General features: G+C 36.9%; 1 protein-coding gene across 1 annotated transcript in view; it reads left to right on the top strand.

The window, feature by feature from the left end:
• Positions 1 to 18,884, top strand: part of LOC140166728 (cholesterol 24-hydroxylase-like) — a 61,877-nt gene extending 42,993 nt beyond the window's left edge. Inside the window, exons 5-13 of the mRNA XM_072190227.1 lie at positions 1,245 to 1,358; positions 5,116 to 5,347; positions 7,049 to 7,121; positions 8,752 to 8,836; positions 10,347 to 10,457; positions 11,081 to 11,311; positions 13,109 to 13,197; positions 18,168 to 18,240; positions 18,572 to 18,884. Of these exons, the coding sequence (XP_072046328.1) occupies positions 1,245 to 1,358; positions 5,116 to 5,347; positions 7,049 to 7,121; positions 8,752 to 8,836; positions 10,347 to 10,457; positions 11,081 to 11,311; positions 13,109 to 13,197; positions 18,168 to 18,240; positions 18,572 to 18,712 (1,149 nt within the window). The 3' untranslated portion in view covers positions 18,713 to 18,884. The remainder of the gene's footprint in view (positions 1 to 1,244; positions 1,359 to 5,115; positions 5,348 to 7,048; positions 7,122 to 8,751; positions 8,837 to 10,346; positions 10,458 to 11,080; positions 11,312 to 13,108; positions 13,198 to 18,167; positions 18,241 to 18,571) is intronic.
• Positions 18,885 to 26,281: the final 7,397 nt, after the last annotated feature.

Below are 26,281 nucleotides of genomic sequence, written 5' to 3'. Positions count from 1 at the left end.
GATATCAAATAATTTTGATTTTTGAAATTCGCAATGTAATACACATTTTATGGCAAATTATTAAAAATTGATATTTTTGATATTTAACAGTACTCGAAGTAGATTTTATAAAACTGATGATTTATACTTAAAGTGTATTATGTAGGTGGGATGAAAAGCCGACGATCAATTGAAAATGTTGACCTTTCGTATTGAAGATATGGATTTTTTCCCAAAACACCAAAAAAATTCTTTTTGGGGAAAAAAATCCATATCTTCAATATGAAAGGTCAAAATTTTCAATTGATCGTCGGCTTTTCCTCCCAGCTACATACACTTTAAGAATATGTCATTAAATTTATAAAATTTACTTCGAGGACTGTTATATATCAAAAAAGTGAAAAATATCAAATTTTAATAATTTGTCATAAAATTTGTATTGTGAATTTCATGAAAATCATTTGATATCAGAAAGACATTTTTTCGTATTCAGAATGCAATTCGATATGTCTGATGTGCTCTCATGTCCCACAAAAAATACTGTCGAAACGCTCATTCCAAATCCCTTAAGAAAAAGTAGAAAAGACTCACTTTGTTAAAATCCTCATCGTCATGTGGAATTCTGCACCTCCGTGTACAGATGTAGGGCCTATGTGCAGTATATAGGTTGACAGATGCTCAATTTGTATATAATATTCTACTACTCCTTATGAACACGCAATATAAAAATAATAAAACACATGCAAACATTCAAATGTTTTTGATAATACACAGCCCACTGCATATTGCACCGCTTTCGAACAGTCTTAAAACTAGAACTTGTTCAAATTGTTGCATGTAAAAATAACAGACCTGTTCTTCATGTTCTATGACTTTACTAAATCGGATCAAGTTTTGAAATTGGTGAAAAGCCACACAGGAATGATTTTTTTACTTTGGTTCCTTTTTACGTTTTGAAACCTTTTGTGGTAGATAAATATATACATGAAGTTTCCTAAACTTAAGTCCTAAAATTATTAGGTCTTTTGGGAAACTTATTGTATTATCTTCAACACGAAAGGTCGAAATTTTCATGATTTTCGGCTACATACGATTCTGCGCCTTAGTTAACAGATGTTTGGCCTATGTGCAGTAGGATGACAGAATGCAATTTAGTGAGACTATGTTTTCTCAGGTCCCACAAAAAATACCTTCAAAAGTAGGTTATCGAGCCATTAAGTTATGTGGAATTATACATTTATTGATGATATTTATTTTTTCTTCAGGTTGCTTTTGGAACTGACCTCGGTATTTACAGTGGTGGTTCAAAACCTTTCATTGATGCTGTAACATGCTCCATGAAAGCTATCGCAGATGCGTTTAGCCGACCTTGGGTAGCGGTTAGTAGTATGTAATTTTCATTAAAATGTTTGAATGCTGAATAGTGAAATCCACTGACCGTGTTTAAATAATTGTTCCATCTTGGACCTAAAAAGGGATTACACCAACTCGGACCAGAAATTAAACTCACAAAAGTGTCCCCCAAAACAGGTGCCAAAAACAGAACCCTCATCGTGCCATCTTTTTCCTCATATTTCAGCAAAGTTGATAAAATATATTTAAAAAAAAAAACCTTCAACCGAAAAACATATTTCAATCAGATCAACTTTTTCGCCATTTAGATTTTTACAGAAACGACAAAAATATCACCTCTTCCACAAGTCAACCTCTTACTCACGCCATACCACCACATGTATAATTGCGCATTGAGTTTGTATCTGACTTCATATGCACAAACATAATATATACTAGAGCCGATGTGGCTCTCGAGCCACATATATCGTAGGTTTTTTTCTGTGATGGCTGTTGTAACTCTGGATGGGGGCGGGGATGAGGTGGGGTTGGGGCTTGGTCGTTAGGATGTTGGTGGTTAGTTGTGCCTATAATGCCCTACCAAAGGCTGATATCCTTCCCAAAACCTTTCCTATTGCACCACCAACTGCAAATTAGGTGTGTTTAGACGGTAGCCTACTTACAAGCAAGCCGGCAATTAAATTATGTCAGGGAAGTGAGACTAGGCTGCAAGGGGTGTGTGTCCACACGGGACTTACTTGTAAGCCAACATGGTCTATGAGCCAACTCAAAAGTAAGAGTGACCTTCACTGGTAAATTATGCCATGATTATGCACAATCAGAATAGAATTGGGTCATCAAGGTCATGCTTACATGCGAGTTTACAAGCAAGTCTTGTTCACACTGGCCTTACATTCGAATGTACTTCGCTACCCCGGGGGCACTTCAATATGAAATGGATATAGGTGTAGGGCTGGCACTTTCGCAGTAAGGGGCATTCGGTGAGAGCAAAATGTAAACAATATGGGGTCATTGGGTGAGAACATGACTTTTGGAACCTTTGGGTGAGAGCCGAAACAGTGTCAAAAAAACCTCAAAAATCAAATTTTTAGTTCAAAAAGGCTTCAAATTTCTTTGTTTTGTCAAATAATAGGTAACAAAATCAGTGATAAATGAAAATTGCTGTTCAAATTGAAAAATAAGGGTCTTTGGGTGACAGATCAAATGGAAAAATCATCAGGGGCCTTCGGGTGACAGAACATGTGTTCGTAAAAAATATGGGGTTTTTGGGTAGAGCGACGCTGAAAAAGGGGGTCTTAACAGCCCTACATACGCGTGACCTCCAAAGTGGGAGTGCCCCCCGGGCTCGTTACATGTAAGATATCTTACATGTAAAATCGTCACTTGTAACTTGCATGTAGCTACATGCGAGTGCGTTTACACGGGCACTACATGCAAGTTTACATTTGAATGTAGTTACAAGCGACTTTACAAGCGATCGTCTGAACAAGCATGTAGATGGGCAGTCGAGTGCCACAATAGCTTTGTTATTATATGGTTTACTTGGGGGCCAGAAACCAATCACTCCAGTGATGACCTATTATTAACTGGTTGCTTGTTTATAAATAGCATTTTTTTTGTAGCTATATGCCCAAACCTGAGATATTTTCCCCAATATTCAGAACTTATGACTCTTATGACTATGAGGTCGTTCTGTCAATAAGAACTAGCGATCTTGATTGTACTTATCATTTCCCCCATTTCATTCTGATCAATAGGCCTACTGCTGAAAATTCTGATCAATTGACAATTTTAGAATGATTCCCTCAATTCATACTACATGTTCCATTGGCATTCATCAGTTCAAACTTGGTTCAGAAGCTTACCTTTTCCACCAACACAACTCAAAATACACATCACGAATAGCAAAAATTACAAACACAAATCACCCAACAAATCTGTCCAAATCCATCAAAATATTATCCAGTTCGGATGTGAAGACATATTAACATTGTTGCAATACCTCTTTATCTCAAACAAAGGTTAAGTTGTTACATCAACTTACATCATAAAACTGGTTTCAAAAAGACTTTTGACTGTTTGATACAATCAAGATAATTGCACTATGATCATTTTGTTCAGATATCTCCCCTTTCGCACTGAAACAATGCCATAATATGTTTTGACCGAGAAAGTCACTGACCTGGTCAAGTTCATATTCATATATACCACAGTCCCTATAATCTGTGGGTATGTACAGCCCGGGATGTACAGTGACACCATCTCCATAAAGGCTATCGTTCACCAGCATAAAAACCAATCATTGCTCAAATTTGACCTCATCTTTTGGAATATGAGTTTTTGTACCTAGCACATTCAAAGGTCATTCAATTATTGTACAGAAATATTGGGCAAAAGAACTGGTGCGATGGGGATTGATGTTAGTGTTACTACTGAATATTAAGCAGACTCTCCCAATGGTCACCCATTCTTACAGGGCCTTCTCCTCTAAGGTTTACTATCTCCCGGGTACTATCTATACCCTGATGAGGCAAGCAAATGGTTAGCGACATATTCCTCTATATAAGTACTAGTAATATCTGTCTTTAAAGCTCTTAAACAAACGTTTTGTAATGAGTCAATGGGGTAAGCCTACAGTACCACACGCTTACCACAACTGGGCACTTTACTCGAGGTATAAATACCCAGTTTACTCGAGTTAAATACCCCCTCTCGCAATACAGCTAGTGTGAAAGTACCTTCGCATACTTACAACTGAACACCCCTTAGCTAGTGTGAACACCACTCCCTTCATTACAAAACAGCCACACCAATCCTGCCACTAATATAACAGCTCCTTTAAAACAAACGTCCCATATTACGCACAATTAAGAATAACACAAACAGCACCCACTCACCTTACAGCAACTATCACACAAGTCATCTACAAAACTTTCTGAGTTCAAAGTAACTAAATTATTTGGTTACAACCTCCTACAACCTTGAACTCGGTTCAAGTGCATTCAATCAATATCACATTACTTGCTGCACTTACACGGGCACTTACAACTCCTAAAATCACTACTGGTATTTCGCTTCTAGTAAACACCTTTTACTACTCCCAAGGGATTATTGTGCATTCACAACCTCATCAATCCATATGTTAATACACTCTCCATTAATCTCCATCAACTGAAAACAAACAATTTGGCCAAGTTCAACTAAACAAACTTTAACAATTCCCACTGCAAATTCCAATTAATATTAACCCTTGAAACTCCACAAAAACCAGTCCAAACATTCATTAACACCACATTCATTAAATCATCAACTCTTCCCAAAACACACTTTTCTACCCTGTCACGCTCCACTACACAAATCGCAATAGAAAAAACAATTCAATATCCATTAATTACTACACCACAATTTATCGAAACCTAATACCATGTACCCAAGCACTCACACTATTTCACTGAAAATAAAGCAAGCTCGTGGCCACATACAAATTCAAGTATCGTAGGAGGATAGCCTCCCTACGATAAAAGCCTCCCTACGATAAATTATTAGATTTAGAAACACTTGTTACCCTTTGTGTAAAGTACATGAAGTAATTTCAATGAAGTATACCCTGTGTATGGTTCAGCCATTTCTAGAGCTCTTTTAGTCTTTTGGCTTAGCGGAGTATAGTTATTTTCCAAGAAGGCGTCTTTTTCTCCCTTCAATTTCAATATCATGCTTTACGTGTAAATAAAATGGGTCTTAAAAGAATTGAGTGTGCAATCGGCTGATCTTTTTATCCTATAGTTCAACCCACTGCCATCAGTCAGAGATTATCGCAAAGAAGTTGACAAATCGTGCCAATTCATCCGACAGACTGGCCGACAATGTATCCAAAGTCAAATAGATAAGCTTCATAAGGGGAAACCACTATCCAACAATATAATCGCCTATATCATACAGACTACTAGCGAATCAGGAGAAGGCCTTCCAGAAATTGAGGATATGGTGGACGAATTTGTTACGTTTTTCATCGCAGGTAAGTAACCATGGTAACCAAGTAACCAATCAACCTTTGAACCCCAACATTCCACATAGAGGCCTTGCATTCTTTTTATCGATTGGCTCCAAACAAAGGATTTGAACCGGTGTCCTTCACCGTAGTTATGGCGGAGTGCAGTCCATTCAATCAAATGTTGTCATCAACCTATTCGATCGTAGTGCAGGGTTATATGAGCGAGACGAACTGTCACGGTAGATTGCAATCATGCTTTTGTTGAATGCATTTGAGTAGTCCGCCATATTTACGGGATGATACGTCACATGCAAGGCCTCTATAGAGTATCCTCTAATTCAAGCAACTGCAATTTTTAAAGGCGTAGGTCAAATAGGGTCATTAACTGCATAACCTGTGCGGCGTCAAAATGTATGTGATAGCCTATGATGTAAGTTATGAAATGATGCTACCACAGTGGTCCTAAATAATCATTATAAAGCCAAATAAAAAATCCCTTAAAAAGGGATGAGCAGCGACAAAGTTCATCATTTGGCTATATGGGGAACACATTTAGAGTAATCTTTGTTTAAACAATCTTAGCTATTTTTTTGTCACATCAGGATCAAATGTCAATATTTCGAACGACAGTACAAGCTAACTATAATTTATAGTTATAAGGAATAGTAGGCTAATATATAGCAATCATGCATACCCTTAGTTGTGGTGCAATTCAACATACAGGCCTACATCACTCTAGCCAATGAATTTTTTTTTTCAAAACTTCTTAGCCCTCCCCCCTTGAAGTCTAATGGTGCGTCCCTAATCATGTGAAGGACAGATGAATCATATTGCATGAAACACATCTTATGTAACGAATTTTATCTTAATTGACCAATTATGCTATAGGCCTACACAGCATGACCCGAATGTCGAGGCGCTTTGCTTCAATAAACAATCACATCATGATACAGACCACTCCAGTCACTCAACAGCACCCTTAAGTTATTAATAACATTCACTAAAGGGTGTCGCAAAAAATGTTGTCACAGAGATTCACAGTCTCCTTATCAGTCGGTTCAAGTCGTGCTGTTTCTGATAGTGGCAAATACAGAGCGGGGATGAGACTACACTGCATTTTTGGTTTCATTTTAAGCTCATTTATCGCGTGTTTGTTCAATGGTGTATAAAAAAAAGTCACGGAGAACCACCCTTCGTCTGTAGGTTGTTTTGGTGAATTAAATAGGGAGCGCGTCTGGGGGCGCTGCTCCAAAAAAGAAGGGTTTATCTCACGAACATTTGCCAAAAAAAAGTGTTATGCGATTTTTTTTTTAGTGAAAAGAGTTATGCTAATGCGATTTTTTTTCCTCGTTGGAGAATACTATTTACCTTATTTTGTATTTTGCCAACTATCTCAGGTAGAAGTGCATCTCTGAACTCCAGTGGCGTAGCTAAGGCTTGTGGCGCCCAGGACTAAGGATACATAATGACGCCCCCCCCCCCCCCGATTGGGAAAATTTTGACTTCCATCGCTTGGAGGGGCGCAGAATCGATACTAAATTGGTCAATTCGGCACCCCTTAAGGGTGGCGCCCATATATACCTTCCCCACCTGCCCCTCCCCCCCCCACCCCCGTCGCTATGCCACTGCTCAACCCGGTGGTGTCTTCTGCAAACTGATTTTCATAAGACACCATGTTATTCAATTCTATTTGTCGTACAATTACTTATTTATGCATTGTAATAGGTCAAGAGACGACTGCCAAGTTACTTGCCTGGACTATTATGGAACTCACTCAACACCCAGAAATTGTCTACAGGTATTGTATTTACTAAAATACCTTATCATAATATTAGAACTCGCCTCAAATAAAAAATAAATCGTAGTAAGGATCTTTGCGTTGATGAATGGTATATTCTACGTTACGGTCGTACCAGTAGTTATCTACGGACCCGAGGGAGGGTCTAGGATCGATCTTAAAAACGCGGTCATTTTTCTGAGACATTTTAGTAACGCATCTTTAATGAAGTGCAGAGTAGTTTGAACAAATTAGTGGTGTTCACAACTTTCACTTTGCTTATTTTGGGAACTGATCTCCGGGCAAATATTGGGCTTCTGAACTGAAATTTGGTCTTATTTTGGGGTCTAGCAAGCTGAAATCGGACCAACCTGTATGTTGCAGAGGTATGAAAATTCATATTCTTAGTCAAAGTTAAATTCACGATTCAACCTGTTTGATATAATAAAGGTTTCATATGTCATTTTATGTCTTGGGCGACATACTTCTTCAGAGTGATTGGTATCCCATCATCTTACGTGCTGGTGGTAACACAGCTCCATCCCTTGGGGCGTGGTCTTGAGGAGAGGGTTATACACTTGACTTAAATGGTGGGCCTCTCCTCTCTCTTCATATCGGCAGGACCTTTCTTGCGAATCCAGATTGATTCTCTGAATATTGTCTAAATCAATATATTATTGAAAAATAACGCCCTGATGTTTTGCCAAAGTTCAGTCTACATATCATATACTTTGAACACTTGTTTGATTTATTGTTGTTAATGAGTTATGTACTTTTTACCAAGCACTACCATTCGCCGGATGCTGTAAAGGACCAAATCGCAACAGTTGAAAATAGTTAATAACCTTTAAAGGCGCACATAAAAACAACAGATGCGGAAATAGGAGTATAAACTGACCAGTAGATACAAATTGTAGTCCTACTAATTCATGGCATATTGGACGGCCTTGCATTCAAGGTGAAAGAACCCTACTCATGTTACCATCTGGCCATGGTCTGGCCTGCTGTCAGATCTTACCCAGGGAAAGATGACATTCCAATATTCCCCTTTAAGCGGGCTCCACTGGACCACACACGCCGTTAAACGCTCCGCTCAATATGCTCACCACGCTCGAATTTCATCGTATATCGAGGCCTGCCCGCCACAGCCGCGTCGCACCACCTTCAAATCGCTTGCGCCGGGTCTGTGCTTTCCTTCCAATTGCAATTATTTTTACTGTCATGTATTATTAAGGTCTGTTTCGTACGTCTATACACATTTATTGTTGTAACAGGTCACATAAGGGACGCACCATTAGACTTCAAGGGGGTGGGGAGGAAGTTTTTGAAAAAAAAAACTTCCCCCACTACATGAGCAAAAAAAAACTTTCCCTACCAACACTAAAAAACAAACAAAAAAAACCTTTCCTCACCAAACTGTATAAATGCATGAAAATTAAAAAGAAAAACTTGTCGCCTTTCGGCGAAAAAAAATCTTGCCCCGACCCCAACTTCCTCCCCCCCCCCCCCCCCTGAAGTCTAACGGTGCGTCCCTAAGTCACATTTATTTCAGTTGAAATATCATTGTACTGTGAAGCGTGTCACTTTCTATTTGTCCTTAAAATCGTTTGATATTAATGATTTAATCGATCATCAATGTCTCTTCCTTTAGGTTAAAAACTGAAATAGACGCAGCTATTGGAGACAAGGATAATGTAGCATTTGAAGACCTATCCAAATTAGAGTATATGATGGCGGTAAGGGATAGACGCACCAACACATCACTAAAACTATAGAGCTAATTGCATATACAAGTGTACGCGGCCTATGCCGTAGCCATTAAGAATGTCCTTTGTATGACCTTGGACTCCTAGTTACACATGCAGTGACGTCACTGTAGTTGCAAAATCGTAAAAATTTTATTTTTTCCCACACATTTCGAAACTTTTTTGTTGCTGTAATTTTTGGATCTAAATTAATTTGCGTATCATTTACATAACAACGTATAAAACTCTTTCTACTCTATATGACTCTACATGTCACTGAAATAATACCGCTTTACCAAGTCATGAATTAAATTTGACTGGTACAAATTCTCATTTTGTCATGAAGAGCTTATTTCCAGACCGTATTAAGTCCACTATCCCATCCCAGCAAACACAAAACGTTTTCGACATCAGTCGCAAAAGGTCATAAAAGGTTGTCAGAAAACGTTTAAATGTCGGGTTATATAAAGGGTATATTAACAGTATAAAATGTTTTCATGACCTTAACAAATATTTGTTGATAATCTACTGCTCAGCAAGCAAAAATGTTTTACAGAAAACGTTTAAATGTCGGGTTATATAAAGGGTATAAAAACGTTTTGGTAACATTCCAAAAACATTCTTGAAAACTTGATACAAAACATTCTAAACAGAATGTTATTTTGGGGTTGAAAAAATATTTTGCCAAAAATGTTTGCCCAAAATATTTTCAATAACGTTTTAAAAACGTTTTCATGACCTTTATATAACCGACATTTAAATGTTATTAAAAGGTTTTGAAAAAACATTTTAAGAACATTTCTGTGTTTGCTGGCTTCAAATATTTTAACATAATGTTATTTAAGTATTGCCACAATATTTGGCAAAAATGTTTGCAAAAATAGTCAACAATAACATTTTATGAAAACATTTAAAAATAGTGTTGTAGTGTGTTTTCATACAAAACGTTTTAAAACGTTATCATGACCTTTATATAACCCGACATTTTAATGTTATTAAAACGTTTTTACCTAAACCAAAAGCCAAAATATAATATATTTAAAACGTTTTAAAACGTTTTTGTGTTTGCTGGGATGTTTTTGATTTCCCTGTGCGATATTGCAATGTGTTGTGATGCCAAGTATTATAATTTCAGTTGGATGCACCATTACAAAGCAAACAGTGAATGGGCCTAGTATTGAGGCGTTTGTTTCCCAAATGAAAACAATAGTCTGCATATTGTTATGCAGCATTGATATGCTAAATAATAGCTTATTGATGGTACACCTCATTGCTGCTAATGTCAAACTTGTCAAAGTAATTGTGATTGTATCTCACAAATAAATGAGACACATGGGGTTGTGGACTTAACACGGTTTGGAAATAAGCTCTTCGTATGTAAAATGGAAATCATGTTTATTAGGAAATCAGGTCTCCATCGTTAAACAAACAAACTGACGTTAGACATCAAAAGACATAAAATCATATTAACTTTCATTGTCCGGTCATACATTTGACACAGGTGCTTAAAGAGTCTCTACGATTGCATCCACCTGCAACTGGTTCTACACGTGTAGCTCCAAGTAACTGTACTTTAGATGGGATCAACATACCGTCTGGAACACCAGTTCATGTGAGATGATTTTTATTTTATTTTGGTAACGTAGTACGTGTCGTGGAGGGAGGGGAGTACCCATCCGCTTTGACCGCTTTACACTTAGAGAGTTACAAAAATCAAATTACCTGCTCATAATGGGAGCCGACAAAGGTAAATGCACTGTGGTACAGTCAACACTTGATTATGAAAAGAAAGTTAAGACCATGGGTGACGAACGCAGTTATGAGAAATTAATGAAGGACCCAACACCAGTGTACAAGAAGAAACTTCTAGGGTTATTTCAGAAGTTGAAAAGTGACAAGAAGATTGAAGAAAACCAATACATTCTCCTGTATGTAACATGGGTACATCGGAACACCATGTTGTAAACTCAAAACACCTCGCTGAGGAGTTGTCTATAGTACTCGTGGAGGAAGATGAAATATTTAACAGCTACGATGTAGTCTCACTGTTCACAAATACACCAATCTAGGAGACAGTTAAAATCATATGAGAGAGAGAGACTTGAAGAGGACATAACATTTGAAAAAGGACACTTTTAACAGTTAATGACATCATGGATTTACTAGAATTCATCTTTCCAACCTACTTTACGTGGGAAGCCCGGTTAGTGTAATATTCCTAACCTATTCATGTAGTGGTTTGAGAAGAAGGCAATCGCCACCGCACCATTGGAATGCAAACCCCGGCTAAGGTGTCGTTACGTCGATGATGTGTTGGAAATCATCAAGAAAGACATCACAAAGCAACTAACAGAGCATCTGAACACGGTAGACACCACATGTAACATTATGTTTACTTACGAGCAAGTACAAAATGGCAAGATCCCATTTGTAGACACACTGTTTGTGAGAAAGGAAGATAGTACTGTAAAACTGTTGGTCTACAGAATGGAAACCCATACCGATCAATAAACTTTGATTTACAGCAACCCACAACACCAAAAATTTGGCGTCGATAGAACTTTACTGGACATAATGTACATCATCGTGACAGAAGACAAGGACAAAGAAGAAGAGGAAAGTAGAATAAAGAAGGCAGTTTGCCTAAAGTGAGCTTTTGAAAAGGCCAAAGCAGAATTGGGAAAGACCAAAATAGAGCGGAAGCAAAGGACACAGGAACCAAAGGAGTTTCCGAGAACACAAAATTTCCGTCGCTATGAAGCCACATAACTCGCTCAAAAGATTGCTAGTTCACCCAAAGGACAAAGTCGATACAATCAAGACTAGTGGGGTGGTGTACGAGATCGAAGTCCCACATTGGCGAGATGGGCGACCCTTTTAGAGTAAGGTTCAAAGAACATCAGAAAGACGCAGAAAAGGTAGCTGATAGGAAATACAGCAGAAAATATAAACTACCGAACTTGACAAATCTGCATCTGCTAAAACCGACCACATCGCAATAAAATTCATGTCATCAACAGGGAAGACGCTATACTACTCGATAAAGATGGAAATCAGCAAACTAGACTTATCATGGAAGCAATTTGGATTTGAAGGCGGGATAAAACAAGTTACTCTCTTGATCACGTATATGATCCATTCATCTACTATTAAAGCAACCTAGAGATGCAACAATCGCCGGAAGCAGCGACCAATTCCGCGTGAAAAGTGGATCCCCAGTGGTCATCCTGAAGAAGCCGTCAGCCAAGATGGCGAAAGTCTAAAATCTGTGAGTAAGTTTTGGATTTGTCAAAGAAAAAGAAATAACCTAAGTTTGCATTTGTTTGTAATTGCCATTTATTTCTTAAGTATAATATATATACTGTGCCAAGAAATTATCCTTACACTTGGCAAAATAATCACAATTTCAAAACTAAACCATATTGGGGTAAATTTGTTTTTGTAATAGACGCACTATCCAATCCTGCACATTATGACACCACATTGAATCCAATACAGGGTGTATCAGAATGATTGGTACCCATCAGTTTCCATTTATTATCGACAAGACAGCCACAACAAAATGCAACATAGGAGCTACTTTATTGATAGATAAATGTTATGACATCAGGTCATAAAACTATATAAATCCTGCTTGGGCATTTCAAGAGGATCCAATGTTGCATATTGAAGAAGCAGGCTTGTCAATAAACACCAAAACCGTTGGGTACCAAACATTTAGATACAGCCTGTATGACCTCAAGAAGTAAAGTTACAAGCAAGTTCCGAAGGTCCAGTTTTAAAAGTGACAAATTTATACAAGGCGCAAAAAGATTCCAACAAGCGAAACAAAGAGACTACACAGTTTCTTCAATGAAGCCTTATTTAAAGCAGTAATTATTTCAGTTTTTACTTCTCTGTACTTTTCATAACTTGCATTTTATTTGTCAGTTCTTTTGTTTTAGTTTTCTTTTGTTCCTTTTGCTTTAATTTAAAGGCACACACAAATTAGCCATTTACCAATCTCTGTCTAGTCCGTGGAGTTTTGAATAGGCCAGTGTGTCACTTTTAAAACTGGACCTTCGTCTAATCAAATGCTTGTAACTTTGCTTTTTGAGGTCACATTGGATTCCATGTGGTGTCAAAATGTGCCGGATCTATTAAAAAACAAAGTTACCCCAATATAGTTCAGTTTTGAAATTGCGATTATTTTTCCAAGTGTAAGGATACTTTCTTGGAGCAGCATAGTTATAGCTGTATGTTCATCTTTTGATTATACACTAGGTAAATACTTACACAATGTCCAGGATGGAGGAGTACTTTCAAAACGCGGACACCTATGACCCAGATAGATTTTTGCACGATGATGACAAGTAAGTATAGTTTGATCAGCTCGTAATCGGCGGGCCTTATAACATCGCGGATTAATATCAATATATCGTATTTCGAGAACTGTCTTGTGACACCTCACCAGAAGCATCACAAATTATTAATTCCAAGCCATATACTTTATCTACTTTCTTTAACCATGTTAACATGCAAAATATAAACCAGATAGGTCAACTATATCACGTTTAATGTGGGTCTACTTTTTGGCGTAGTGGTAAAAGCCTAACAATTCCCGCCGATTAAGAGCTGATTAAGGATACGATACATGATTTACCGACAAGTGACTCATTTCGGTATGCGATCATGAATTTTGAAGAAAAAAAGTTTCCACAGGCTTCGTTGGGACTCAAACCAGCGATTCTAAATTCCTTCGATTACGCGTCTAGCGCTTTACCGCTCGGCCACCGTGGCAGTTGAGCGGAGTAGTGTAATGATAAAAGATAAATCTCATAATGCCATCTTTAGCCTTTTGTTTAAAAAAAAAGACGCGTTTTGGAAAGATAGATTAGCCGTTTTATGCATAAATAGCACGAACGTTTGGAAAAGGTTTCAAACAAATAATAAAGACACTGATGATGTGATGATGAAATTGCGTAAGTTGGGAATTATCTGCGTCGCAATGTTTTGTTTTGGTTTTAGGAATTTGACCTTAAAATTTACGACTTCATGACATTATCATTCGAAATCAACAAAAGATATTTCAACAGTATATGTCCTCATTCTTTCTCTAGAATGTTTTGCACATGTAGTGAAATAGCTTCAACAATGGTTCGCTGCATAATGGTAAAAATAGCCTTGACTTAAAAAAGGGCGAGAGGTACCATATTTACGGATTCAGGCTAAATTTAAAATTGATATAAAACGTTTGTTTTTGATCGATTACAAAATTAATTTTGTCGTATAAAGAAATTGTATCTGGCGTGGATTGCACTGCAGTTTTTATTCCCAGGGCTCTTTGACTTCTTCAAATTATTTTTTTAATGATAGAGTGAATCCCCTGGCCCTCTATAATTACGCACAAAAGACCGAGTCCCCTTAAACTATACAGTGTAATAGCAATGCAACTTGTGATCCGCAGATAAGTTCTTTGGGATTTTCAATTAGAAATCTAAGAAGGGTACAAATACAAAATTGATGTTACATATTCAATGACAATTTGCTGAAGACTCCATAGCAGCTACAGGGCGCTCTATCCGGGAGATAAATAACAGGTAAACTCAGCGGGTATGAGTTTGCCCATCTTGTAGATTATTTTGTCCATCCAGTGAATGAAATATGCCCATTGCTCAAAATACCCACGCAGTAAATTATTTTGCCCACAAAGAAATTGGACACCATAAAATTATCATAGAAGACTTTTTTCCAAGATTCTCTCTGCCGAATGCAAAATATTTCATATAAATTTCAATTTTGTCTATTAACAAATATAATTTTGCATGAGCTTCATATTGGGGTAGACCAGTTGCCTTTGAATTATAATAAAACTGTTGGTTTGGTTTATTTAGGGAGTGGTCACTGAAGACATTCCCTGTGCTAAATTACACACATTTCGTAATATGACTCACTTCATGAGTTAAAATTCAAAAACGGGAAATCGTATCAAGTTGCTGCTACACACAGTTTTTCATACACTCCTATATCAAAGCAGCCAATCAGAAAAGCTGTTAGAAAAGTACGAAACATGCATTGATTGTGTATATTGTGCACTCCGCGTACTACTCGCAGTGTTTCTCGGGCGTTCGCGTCGCGTAGGATTGATTCATTTCTCGGGCGGGATGGTGCATATATTTGGTTCTGTTTTCCAACATTTGTAGTGATAATTTGTTATATAAAAAAGTAAAAATCACGCGTTTTTCATCTTCATGTGTATGAAATTAGAGTCACGCGGTAGCCGTGACCAGCAAGTTTTTAAAAAAAAAAGACTGATAAAGAAGACTAATAACAGATGCTCCCGCGAGACTATATTTACAGCTAACATTAAAACACTTGACTTCTATTGTTCGATGTTATTTTTCGCTGGGTACAAAATGTGGCTAAAACCATGCTAAATGTTATTTACAGTCCCAGGTGTAATATCTTGACAACTCATTAATTCAAAAAGGGCCACCAATCCTACAGTCAATTATTGTTCGTAATAAAACAAATGTTTTTGCTTCCATTTCACGCGGTATTTCATAGCGAAAATTAGTTGCAAATCATACTGATCCAGAATTTTCGGACACTGCTACAGGTCTACCTGGTTATCACCTTCACACCACTTTTTCAGATTCACTTCCAATTATACCCTAGCAATTTCTGAAATACCTTTACATACAAATTCCGAACCCCATTCGCCAAAAAATCAAGTTTTTCACAATTCTTTTGTTCTTTTCGGACGACACATCAATTCATATAATAAATATTGTACATCGACACGCTATTTCACAGCCGACTCCCGTGGTCTAATGGTAAATGACTTGGACTCCTAATCTGGGGACTGGAGTTCGAAATCCGATGACCAATTTTTTTTTTTTTTTGCAACCTTTTATTAAACAATTAATTTTCGTTCATCAAGAATAACATAATTTTAAACATGTGGTGCTATTGTGATATTTTTTTAATCAAAGCAAGATGTTTTATTCTCAGGGAAATTGTTTATTAAAATTACCCCCCCGAGACTGCAGGGCTTGAAGAATGAGGGAAATTAAAACCACAAATCGCGAAAGACCGCCAACAACCGCCGCTCAATAGGGATGTCAAACTAGATTGCCCCGCAGGGCAACAAAGAACCACAAACCGCGAAATATGGATATCCAACCAGTTTAAAAGACAAATTAGCCACCGATAGAGGCCAGGGCCTGAACAAGTAGAGAAATTAAAACCACAAACTGCGAAAGACAACCAACAACCGCCGCTCAATAGAGACATCCAGCTAGATTGCCCGCAGGGCTTCAAAAACCACATACCGCGAAGTATAGTTATCCAACAAGCTTAAACTATAAATTAACCCCCGATAAATGGTAGGGCATAAAGAATGAGGGAAATCAAAACCACAAACCGCGAAAGACCGCCAACAACCGCCGCTTAATAGGGAAATCCAACTAGATCTATAAATCTAAATAACTATCAACCGCGAAATTTGGATATCCAACTAGATTTCCCCGCAGGGCTACAAAGAACCGCACACCGCGAAGTATAGTCATCCCGATAGAGGGTAGGGCATGAAGAATGAGGAAATTAAAACTACAAACCGCGAAAGACCGCCAACAACCGCCGCTTAATAGGAAATCCAACTAGGGCTACGAAGAACTATCAACCGCGAAATTTGGATATCCAACTAGATTGCTTCGCAGGGCTACAAAGAACCACACACCGCGAAGTATAGTTATCCAACGAGCTTAAACTATAAATTAACCCCGATAGAAGGTAGGGCATGAAGAATGAGGGAAATTAAAACTACAAACCGCGAAAGACCGCCAACAACCGCCGCTTAATAAGGAAATCCAACTAGATTGCCCCGCAGGGCTACAAAGAACTATCAACCGCGAAATTTGGATATCCAACTAGATTGCCCCGCAGGGTTACAAAAATCACAATCATTAAAACATAATTATCTTGCTAAGTCGTGGCACTTAGACGCTTCCGTAGTACAAGCCTTGCTACATAGTTTCAATTTGAAATCGGACTGACTCTGTGTCTCGCTGGCATCGTCAACATTGGGTATGTGTTGTTCATATTTACATTTCTTAGTTGCCTTGAATAATTAAAGTATATTAAAATGTATATGTATATTAACATTACAGTCACGCGGTAGCTGTGACCAGCAAGTTTTAAAAATAAACGGCTGATAAAGTTTTATTAAATTATTTACTGTCATAAATCAAGGATAACATAATTTCAAACATCTATTTTTCGTTTTATTCGTTTTATGGAGTACTTCGTAACCCGATGACTTTCCCAGCTTAGAGCTGCTTGGCTACATTCATAAAAAGAAAGAAAATCCACCAAAAAACGTTGACAACGTAAAGAAAGCAGCAAGTTTAAAAAGCCCCCACCTCGGCTCACTTTTTGAAACTTGGTCCCATTTTGAATATCAACAGCAAATCGGTGGTTTTAACGTTTAAACAATAGCATCATTGCCATTAACATGCCTACTTGTTATTCGTTTAATTCAATCATTGGTCATGAACTTAATAATTATTATAAAACAAAACATATATAGGATATTGGCCAAGAACAACACAATAACCTTTCTGATCGTTCCAGAATTATGCTAACAACTTAATATCGCATCGGCACATTAAACATGTTAAAGATACATAACACTTCTGGAAATAATTTAAGTTGATAATTATGACAAAAATTAAATCAGTATCTTTTACAAATGGGACCAAGTTTCAAAAAGTGAGCCGAGGTGGGGGCTTTTTAAACTTGCTGCTTTCTTTACGTTGTCAACGTTTTTTTGGTGGATAGATTAATAAACTTGTATTACTTATTGCTCGAGAAATTAGACAAAATAATGCACTTGCGCTGATTTTGATGCGTCTAATGCACTCCCCCTTCGGGGCTCGTGTATTAGACCCATCAACATCAGCGCGCGTGCATTATTTTGTCAAATTTCTCTCCCAATAATTAATACGTGTTCATTAACCTATAATTAGTTGATACTGTCCGTTTTATCCATGTTACATTTAGGCGTAATTGGTTTATTTAGGTGGTTATTCCAAACATCCACAATCCCGAGTTTATATAGGCGAAATAAACATGGCATTTTTGACAATAGCACCATGTTGTGTATTCTGAGTGTGCATATTGACTAGGCCATACATTACAAGACTCTGAACAAATTCATCAGGATCGTTCATAAAACTCATCGGTAAGCAAAAGTCCTCAAAACAGATCCAAAATAAGTAAATTAGGTATTCACTAGACATATTTGAAGACTAATATTAACATTTCGATTTAATACTTACAGGAGCGCAAGCATGTATGCCTATTTTCCCTTCTCTTTGGGTCCACGTGTGTGTATAGGACAGCAATTCGCACTGGTAAGATTACTATCTCATAGCTACTAAATGACATGGGAAAAAAGTTCAAAATAATTCTGAACTTGAAACGAGATCATATAGTAGGCTATTAGAGAGCAACAACAACAATAACAACAACAACGAAAACAAGAACAAAACAAACAAAACACGTTTGCTTTCGGGCTTTTTATTTTACAAACTAGACACAACTTTGGAATCCAGAGTGCTCAACCTTACAGGTGAGTTAAGAAACGGTGATAATGTTCATGGTTTTTATCGAAACTGATCATTTTATATTATCTACATAATGTATAGAACATTTTAGATTTGTGTGTTTTGTTTTGTTTATCAGATCGAAGCACGTGTGATATTGTCAAAATTGCTGCGAAAGTTTGAGTTTAAATGGGTACCAGGCCAATCAATGGATCTTGTGGAAGATATAACCATAAAACCAAAGGATGGATGTAAATGTTATATTTCTGCAGTTTTATAAAATTCTCTTTCCACTACCAGCTACCCAATATACCAAGCGTACCAGGACGTTGTTCCTCACACGGCTCTTTTCAGAGACACCATCTCGAGATAAGGAGGAATCTGCTGTATGACTTTGCAAGGCCAAGGGGGCAGCCCACAATTATTATTTGTTTTTAATCTGTTTTTATTTGAAGGTCGTTTTTTATAACTGGTAAATCTATGGAGAGTGTGCTCGTTAAGGTTTAGTAATATAGAGACCAATTGCTTTGAAATAACCATTGCTATTTTTTGACATATTCAATAGGCTATACAATATGAACATAATTAATAGAAATATAATCAAATAGTTGCCTTGTTTGCTCTTTTCCAAAAAAATAAAAAGTCCTTTATAGGGATGGTCGGATGGAATCAAAACTCGACCGAGTCCGGTTTCCATTGCCAGGGTACCAAAAGCATACCCTCACTGTTTTTGTCATGTTGAATGGTCTAGTTCATGACTGCGAAGAGTAATTTAGGGTTTGGTCTCAGACACAGGATTGGTCTCAGACAGTGTACTGTATCGGAGGTATCTAATAATATAATATGGTATAATGTTGGTAACTAAAGATGTTGCAATATTGTTTTTTACTATAAAAGCGATAGACAAGAATAATTCTGCGTAGACTGTAATAAGTATTTTGATGTATATGAAATAACTGCTATCGTGATTTTAAAGAATTGCACTCGGAAACAGATACTGTGTTCCGTAGCCAATGTGTTACTAATTCGGCCACTAAACGAAGAAATTCGGATTACGCCAAAAGTGTGCATCTTTCTTAAAATAGGAACTGCCTTGTGATATGCGTTACATAATCACTTCTTTCTTTGAAATGAAGATGGTAATACATTTGTGTCGCAGTAATTTCTGTGAATCAGTGAACAGATTGAGAAAAACAACTTCATTAACCCTAACACCCAGAGGGGCTTTTGCTATTAGAATGGAGAGAACAAACGAAAAAGGAGAGAAATTGAAGTGCCTTGGTATCCCCGGGTTTCGACCCTTAGAACCCTCGCATGCCAACCAGACGATCACAGACCGCTAGCCACACGGGTTTCCCTGGCCGGGCAAACGCAAGCGTGCCTATATATATCACTAGTGCGTCATCACATCACGTGGGATGCACGCATGCTTACGGGTTTTCCGTGTTGGATTCTGTTGGATTGCAGAGTGTTAGGGTTAAAGAAACCCGATATCCCACAGTGATATTAAATTACCTTTAAGACTAAAAACAACATGGAATGGTTAACAATTGATGTGAATACATTTATTATACTCGATAAACATTAACATTGGCACTTTTGTTCTTGAGGAGGGTTAAAGAGGGTGATCCTAAAATATCCTGTTATGATGACCATGTACAAAAATTATAAAGAATAAAGTAGTTATTAGCGCTTTTAATCCCCGAATAAAGGTGCCGTGAAGGTGGTGGTTAATAATGCTGCTACAAAAATCTAAATTGGGGAACCTTTTCTTTTCTTTTTCTTTTCTTTCCTTTCTTTTTTTTTTTTTCTTTTTATCTTTCTTTCTTTCTTTCTTTCTTTCTTTCTTTTTATCTTTCTTTCTTTCTTTCTTTCTTTCTTTCTTTTAGCTTTCATTAATTCTTTCTTTCTTTCTTTAGCTTTCATTAATTCTTTCTTTCTTTTTATCTTTCTTTCTTTCTTTCGTTCTTTCTATCTTTCTTTCTTTCTTTTGTTCTTTCTTTCTTTCTCTCTTTCTTTCTTTCATTAACTTTCATTAATTCTTTCTTTCTTTTTATCTTTCTTTCTTTCTTTCTTTCGGCGTCTTCCTCCCATTTTCATGTGCTATAAAGTTTTTATATATTACGATTACCACATCCTCTACCGATTTACACTTCAGTAGGCTTAATTAGCGACATTATTTTTTAAGCCAAACCTATCGAGAATCAAAGATCTAACACGTTTATTCATTCCAAATGCCAAGAGAATGAATACTCCTTGCATAGCGTTAAGAATGATGAATATCCACCATATCGCCGCAACATTCGTAAATCCTGCTACGTAGCCAAGTAACCAGCTAAAGCCTATTATGCTACTGATCTGAAAGAAAAAATACGAATTGGAATCATAAGCTTAAGGGGTGGGTATGAACTTTTGGACAGTATTAATTGTGGGGCATTAGAGCACATCAGACATATCGAATTGCATTCTGAATACGAAGAATGTCCTTCTGATATCAAATAATTTTGATTTTTTGAAATTCGCAATGTAATACACATTTTATGGCAAATCATTAAATTTGACATTTTGATATTTAATAGTACTCAAAGTAAACTTTATAAATCTGATGATTTATACTTGAAGTGTATGTAGGTGAGATGAAAAGCCGACGATCAATTGAAAATTTTGACCTTTCTTATTGAAGATATGACAAAACACCAAAAAAATTAGGTCTTTTGGGAAAAAAATCCATATCTTCAATATGAAAGGTCAAAATGTTCAATTGATCGTCGGCTTTTCCTCCCAGCTACATACACTTTAAGAATATATCATTAGATTTATAAAATTTACTTCGAGGACTGTTATATATCAAAAATGGGAAAAATATCAAATTTTAATAATTTGTCATAAAATTTGTATTATATCGTGATTTTCAAAAATTAAAATTATTTGATATCAGAAAGACATTCTTCGTATTCAGAATGCAATTCGATATGTCTGATGTGCTCTCATGTCCCACAAAAATACTGTCGAAACGCTTAAGACGCTATTTCCAGATCCCTTAAACTATGCTGAATAAAATAGGTGAGGCAATACAAATAATCACTCCGGGTTGGTACTGATAAAAGGTTTATTGTATGCATACACTATACAGGTACATACACTATACAGGGTGTCTCAATAAAAATAGGCCCTGTAGAATGGGGTACATAACATGACCAAAAAAAAAATGGGCATGTAAAATAAAAACATTTGAAACATTCAAGAATCACAAAGTGTCTTTTATAAAATGCTTAAAAAATTATCATAATCCGTTCACTCGTCACTGAGACATTTTTGGACCATTGGATTAACGATAATGTGATGTATTGTAGTTTACAGTGAAAGAAATAAAATGAAGTAATCTCCCAGTGTTGCTGGTGAGTTCAAAATCAATCAATCAACATATCAATCAATCAATCAATCAATCAATCTCCCAAAGAATGTTTTCACACCTTTCTCTTTGGGTTAATCAAAGTAGTATCTTCTAAATAATAGTGTTCACTTATTCTCAAGCAAAAGTATGGCTGGCCTTTATATTGAAGTGGTTGAAACAATTAATTCTAAAGAAATTGGTTCCATCAAAATGAAATGGTCCAGGGGAGAGCATTGATGGTGAAATAAACAAAAATGTTACTTAACATCAATAACAGCATATCCAGCAACACTGGGTGTTCACTTCATTTATTTCTCCCATTCTAAACTACAATGCAGCATAATATTGCTTATGTGCATTGCTCGATTAGAAATATTCTATTATGTAGTTTTTCAATTATCTCACTGACGCGTGAACGGATTTTGATGACCTTTGTGTCATTATACAGTCTAAACGCAGGACAACCGTTCTTTTGTTCTGCTTAGTCGCGCTAAAAGTCGATCGATACATGTTAAAATCAGCACAATTCCGAGATACACCTTTTTTGCTATGAAATTTATTTTCTCGGTCAAATATAAAGCAAATTTTTTTTTCTTCAGTAATGTCAAATAAAAACATAGTGCTTGGATGAAATTTTTTTTTTTTTTTTTTGGTGTTAAAATTAAGCATCAAATTGTGTTTTTTAGTGTGATATTTTTGATTTTTATAGGCCTTTAGTTCGCCGGTGAGCTTTTTGCAGAATTCATTTTTAGCGTCTCAAACTAATATAGTTTGCTAAAGAAAGATATTTCCCACCTCTGTAAAGCACATCGTGTGGGTCTATATATTATAGTTTTGTCAGAATTTCCGTTTTTATTTTACCCTTTTCCCTCCATGCTCCGAAAATGTCAAACTTAGTACTTTACCTCGAGAGCAACCAGCACAAATAATCGATATTTCAATTGTTGTCAACCCAGGTCCCTTTTCCATTGAAAACCAGGATTGCCTGACCAGCGATTTGGTAGCCCAAATCCCCAATTCTGGTAAATGAGGTGGATTTTGGAAATTTGCTCCCGTGATAGCCTGCAATTTCAATTTATAGGGGCTATGGATTCCATGATTATGAAAACCATTTTGTCTGTTTGTTTGTTTGTTTGTTTATTTATTTACGTAGGATGAGGTCCATGGGAAAATCCACTGTCCAAACCTAGAAAAATTCGCGTGTTATTAGAGGGGATTTTAATTTTCTGTCCCTCCTATCTCCAGGTGAATTTTGAATGACAAATTCTGACAAAACTATAATATATAGACCCACACGATGTGCTTTACAGAGGTGGGAAATATCTTTCTTTAGCAAACTATATTAGTTTGAGACGCTAAAAAATGAATTCTGCAAAAAGCTCACGGGCGAACTAAAGGCCTATAAAAATCAAAAATATCACACTAAAAGACACAATTTGATGCTTAATTTTAACACCAGGATTTTTAAAAAATGTTCATCCAAGCACTATGTTTTTATTTGACATTACTGAAGAAAAAAAAATGTTGCTTTATATTTGACCGAGAAAATAAATTTCATAGCAAAAAGGTGTATCTCGGAATTGTGCTGATTTTAACATGTATCGATCGACTTTTAGCGCGACTAAGCAGAACAAAAGAACGGTTGTCCTGCGTTTAGACTGTATAGAAGACACTTCATGGTGTTTGAATCTTCAAGAAAGTTTTAATTTTACTGTCGATATTTTAAGTTATCTCCTCCAATCCACAGGGCTTATTTTTATTGAGACACCCTGTATATTCTACAGGCTAAATCAAAAGAAGTAAATTTATGTGTGTGGTGCTTTGTACGAAATCTTTCAGAGGAATCCGTTGTAAATGAAAATATCATTGAAAAGAGCAGATTCTGAACGTCTAATCAAAAATGAATTGTTGCATGGTTTAAACCAAACCCAGAGTGACACCGTGTGCAACTACAAAAATGGTGGGTTTATTCTAATGAGTATAACCCATGTCTGGTATAAGCAAATACAACAATTCTTTTTAAAATTAGATGCGCAGACTCTACTTTTTCCAATGATATTTTCATTTGCAGCGGATAGTTTTCGTACAAAAGCACAACACACAAAAGCTTACTTCATTTGACTGGGCACATCCTATAGAGGCCTTGCATGTGACGTATCATCCCGTAAATATGGCGGACTACTCAAATGCATTCAACAAAAGCATGATTGCAATCTACCGTGACAGTTCGTCTCACACACATAACCCTGCACTACGATCAAATAGGTTGATGACAACATTTGATTGAACGGACTGCACTCCGCCATAACTACGGTGAAGGACACCGGCTCAAATCCTTTGTTAATCCTTCGATAATTTCATGCAGGGCCTCTATTAATGAGTCCATGCATCATGGATTGTGCATAGTTTGATCTTCGTTATGATAGTTCGATCTTTTTATTTTCATATCAAATTTGGCGAGATTATCCTCCACTCCCGTTTTGTAGAATGGCACCCAAACACATGTAAACCTCTTTCCCGATCAGAAAAACCCTTGTTATACATGCTGGCCCATATTGTCCACATAATTATTTGACCTAAATTTGGCACTTTGGAAGCGGTGTTTCACACAAAAAAGAAAGCATTATTGTTTAATGAGAATAGAAGGCCACTGTCATGTACGCATGAATCGTATCATAGACATGTGTTGCAAGCCTTTTGCAACTATACTATTTGATGTGATGTGATGTGATGTAGCCTACATACCAGGTACCCGAGGCACACCGACATCGCCTAGTTAATAATTACATTGTACAGCAGAGACACTAAAATGAATACACGGGATCGATACACGAATGTGCTATGCACGATTTGATATTCAGACGATAAATCTTTGGATACTGGGGTAGAAAATGATGAATATCTCCCGTAATTTTTTTATTCTAAAGAAGCCATATTTTGTTTCCTTGCACTTGAATATAAAAGTGTTGAAAGGATATGATAGTCGTTAGCTTGCGTATTGAGAAAGAAGCGTGCGTATTGAGCTCAAAAACTGACAAAACCTGATTTTATATGCGCCGAACTATAGCGCAGCGTGGGCTAGCTGCACTCACTCGAGGAGGCAGTCTAAAAGCAGATGACCTCATGGCGTATACATGCTCACTCACACACAGAGAGGTCAGTTACCAGGCTATTGTCAGTAGCCTTAGTCGGATGTTCCTCGGCTCATTATGCGTCTCAAAACTATTAAACAGGTCGGAACAAAATGGCCATTCATGGCTGTGTATTCAACCTACCATGGCGATTTCTGCCATGAAGATATCGGGGCGATGACACTGTGTGAGGTCAGGTGGTCAGAGTAGGTAACCTGAGGTCAAAATTATCTAATGTAAGATTTTTACACAACAAACAGATTACTTACCTTCGCAAAAACAGTTACCTGCTCCCAGTTGTCACATGACTTATTGCTCCGAAGTTCTCGTGATTTCATTTGTTTCTTATACAAAGTCACCACAGTAGTCACGAAGAAAACCACGTTGATTATCAAACACACTAAAATAGGCAATCCAAATGCAAATAAGTTTGCCAGACCTTGTCCACCAGATATCCAACAGGTATTGTCTCCAGCATATTCTAACGGTACACTTGTGAAATGGCATATGATAGTGGTAGAGACAATAACAAGTGGTAAACCCCAACCAAGCAGCGCATGGCCGACAACATTAAACAGATTGTCTTCCATTTTTTTCAAAGTACTGATTACGAAAGTGTGGAACAAATTTCCTGTAATTATGGACATCCAGACGAAAGCAGCCAACCAAAAATAATGAGTCAACACTGCCAATAATATGCATGTGTAACGAGGAATATCTAACCTGGTAGAAAACTCGGAAAATATTTGAGCCAGAGACATCGATAGACAGAGTGACATGATACCACGACCATGAGCATTTCTCAACTCCGAAAACATACAATGAACACCAATTGTCAGGAGATATGCAAATGATGATAAAGCGATGCCAAACGTATTGACAACGTCTATTGGCAAAATAACCTCATCCTCATTATGGCTACCTGTGGATCTATTTGACAGTACATGATCCCTCTTGTTACAAACTTGAGCTCTACCATCTTTCAGTAAAATAAAATTATCTGAATCATAAGCTTCATCACGATAAAACAACAAGATATTATCACCTACACCGTGTACCTCAAAGTCTTCTTCCTTTAAAATCAATAGCGGACAATTCAGTATAGGAATTGGTGTGCCACAAAACAATAACATACTTTCTTTATGAAATTGTTGTGAGTTTCTTTTAAATGTATAGGTGGATGAATGCATGACAAAATGAGGGACAACCAGTTCACCATTGACACTATACGCTGTTTTGTTGATTGGTGTATTAACAAGAGTTACATTGTCGGGAGTTGTTTGATACCATTCTTTACTTGAACAATTGTGTCTAGTTATGTCAC

The sequence above is a fragment of the Amphiura filiformis genome, chromosome 12 (assembly GCF_039555335.1).
Source record: "Amphiura filiformis chromosome 12, Afil_fr2py, whole genome shotgun sequence".
Lineage (NCBI taxonomy): Eukaryota > Metazoa > Echinodermata > Ophiuroidea > Amphilepidida > Amphiuridae > Amphiura > Amphiura filiformis.
Note: the sequence above shows the minus strand (reverse complement) of the source record. Positions and strands in the feature narration are given on the sequence as shown.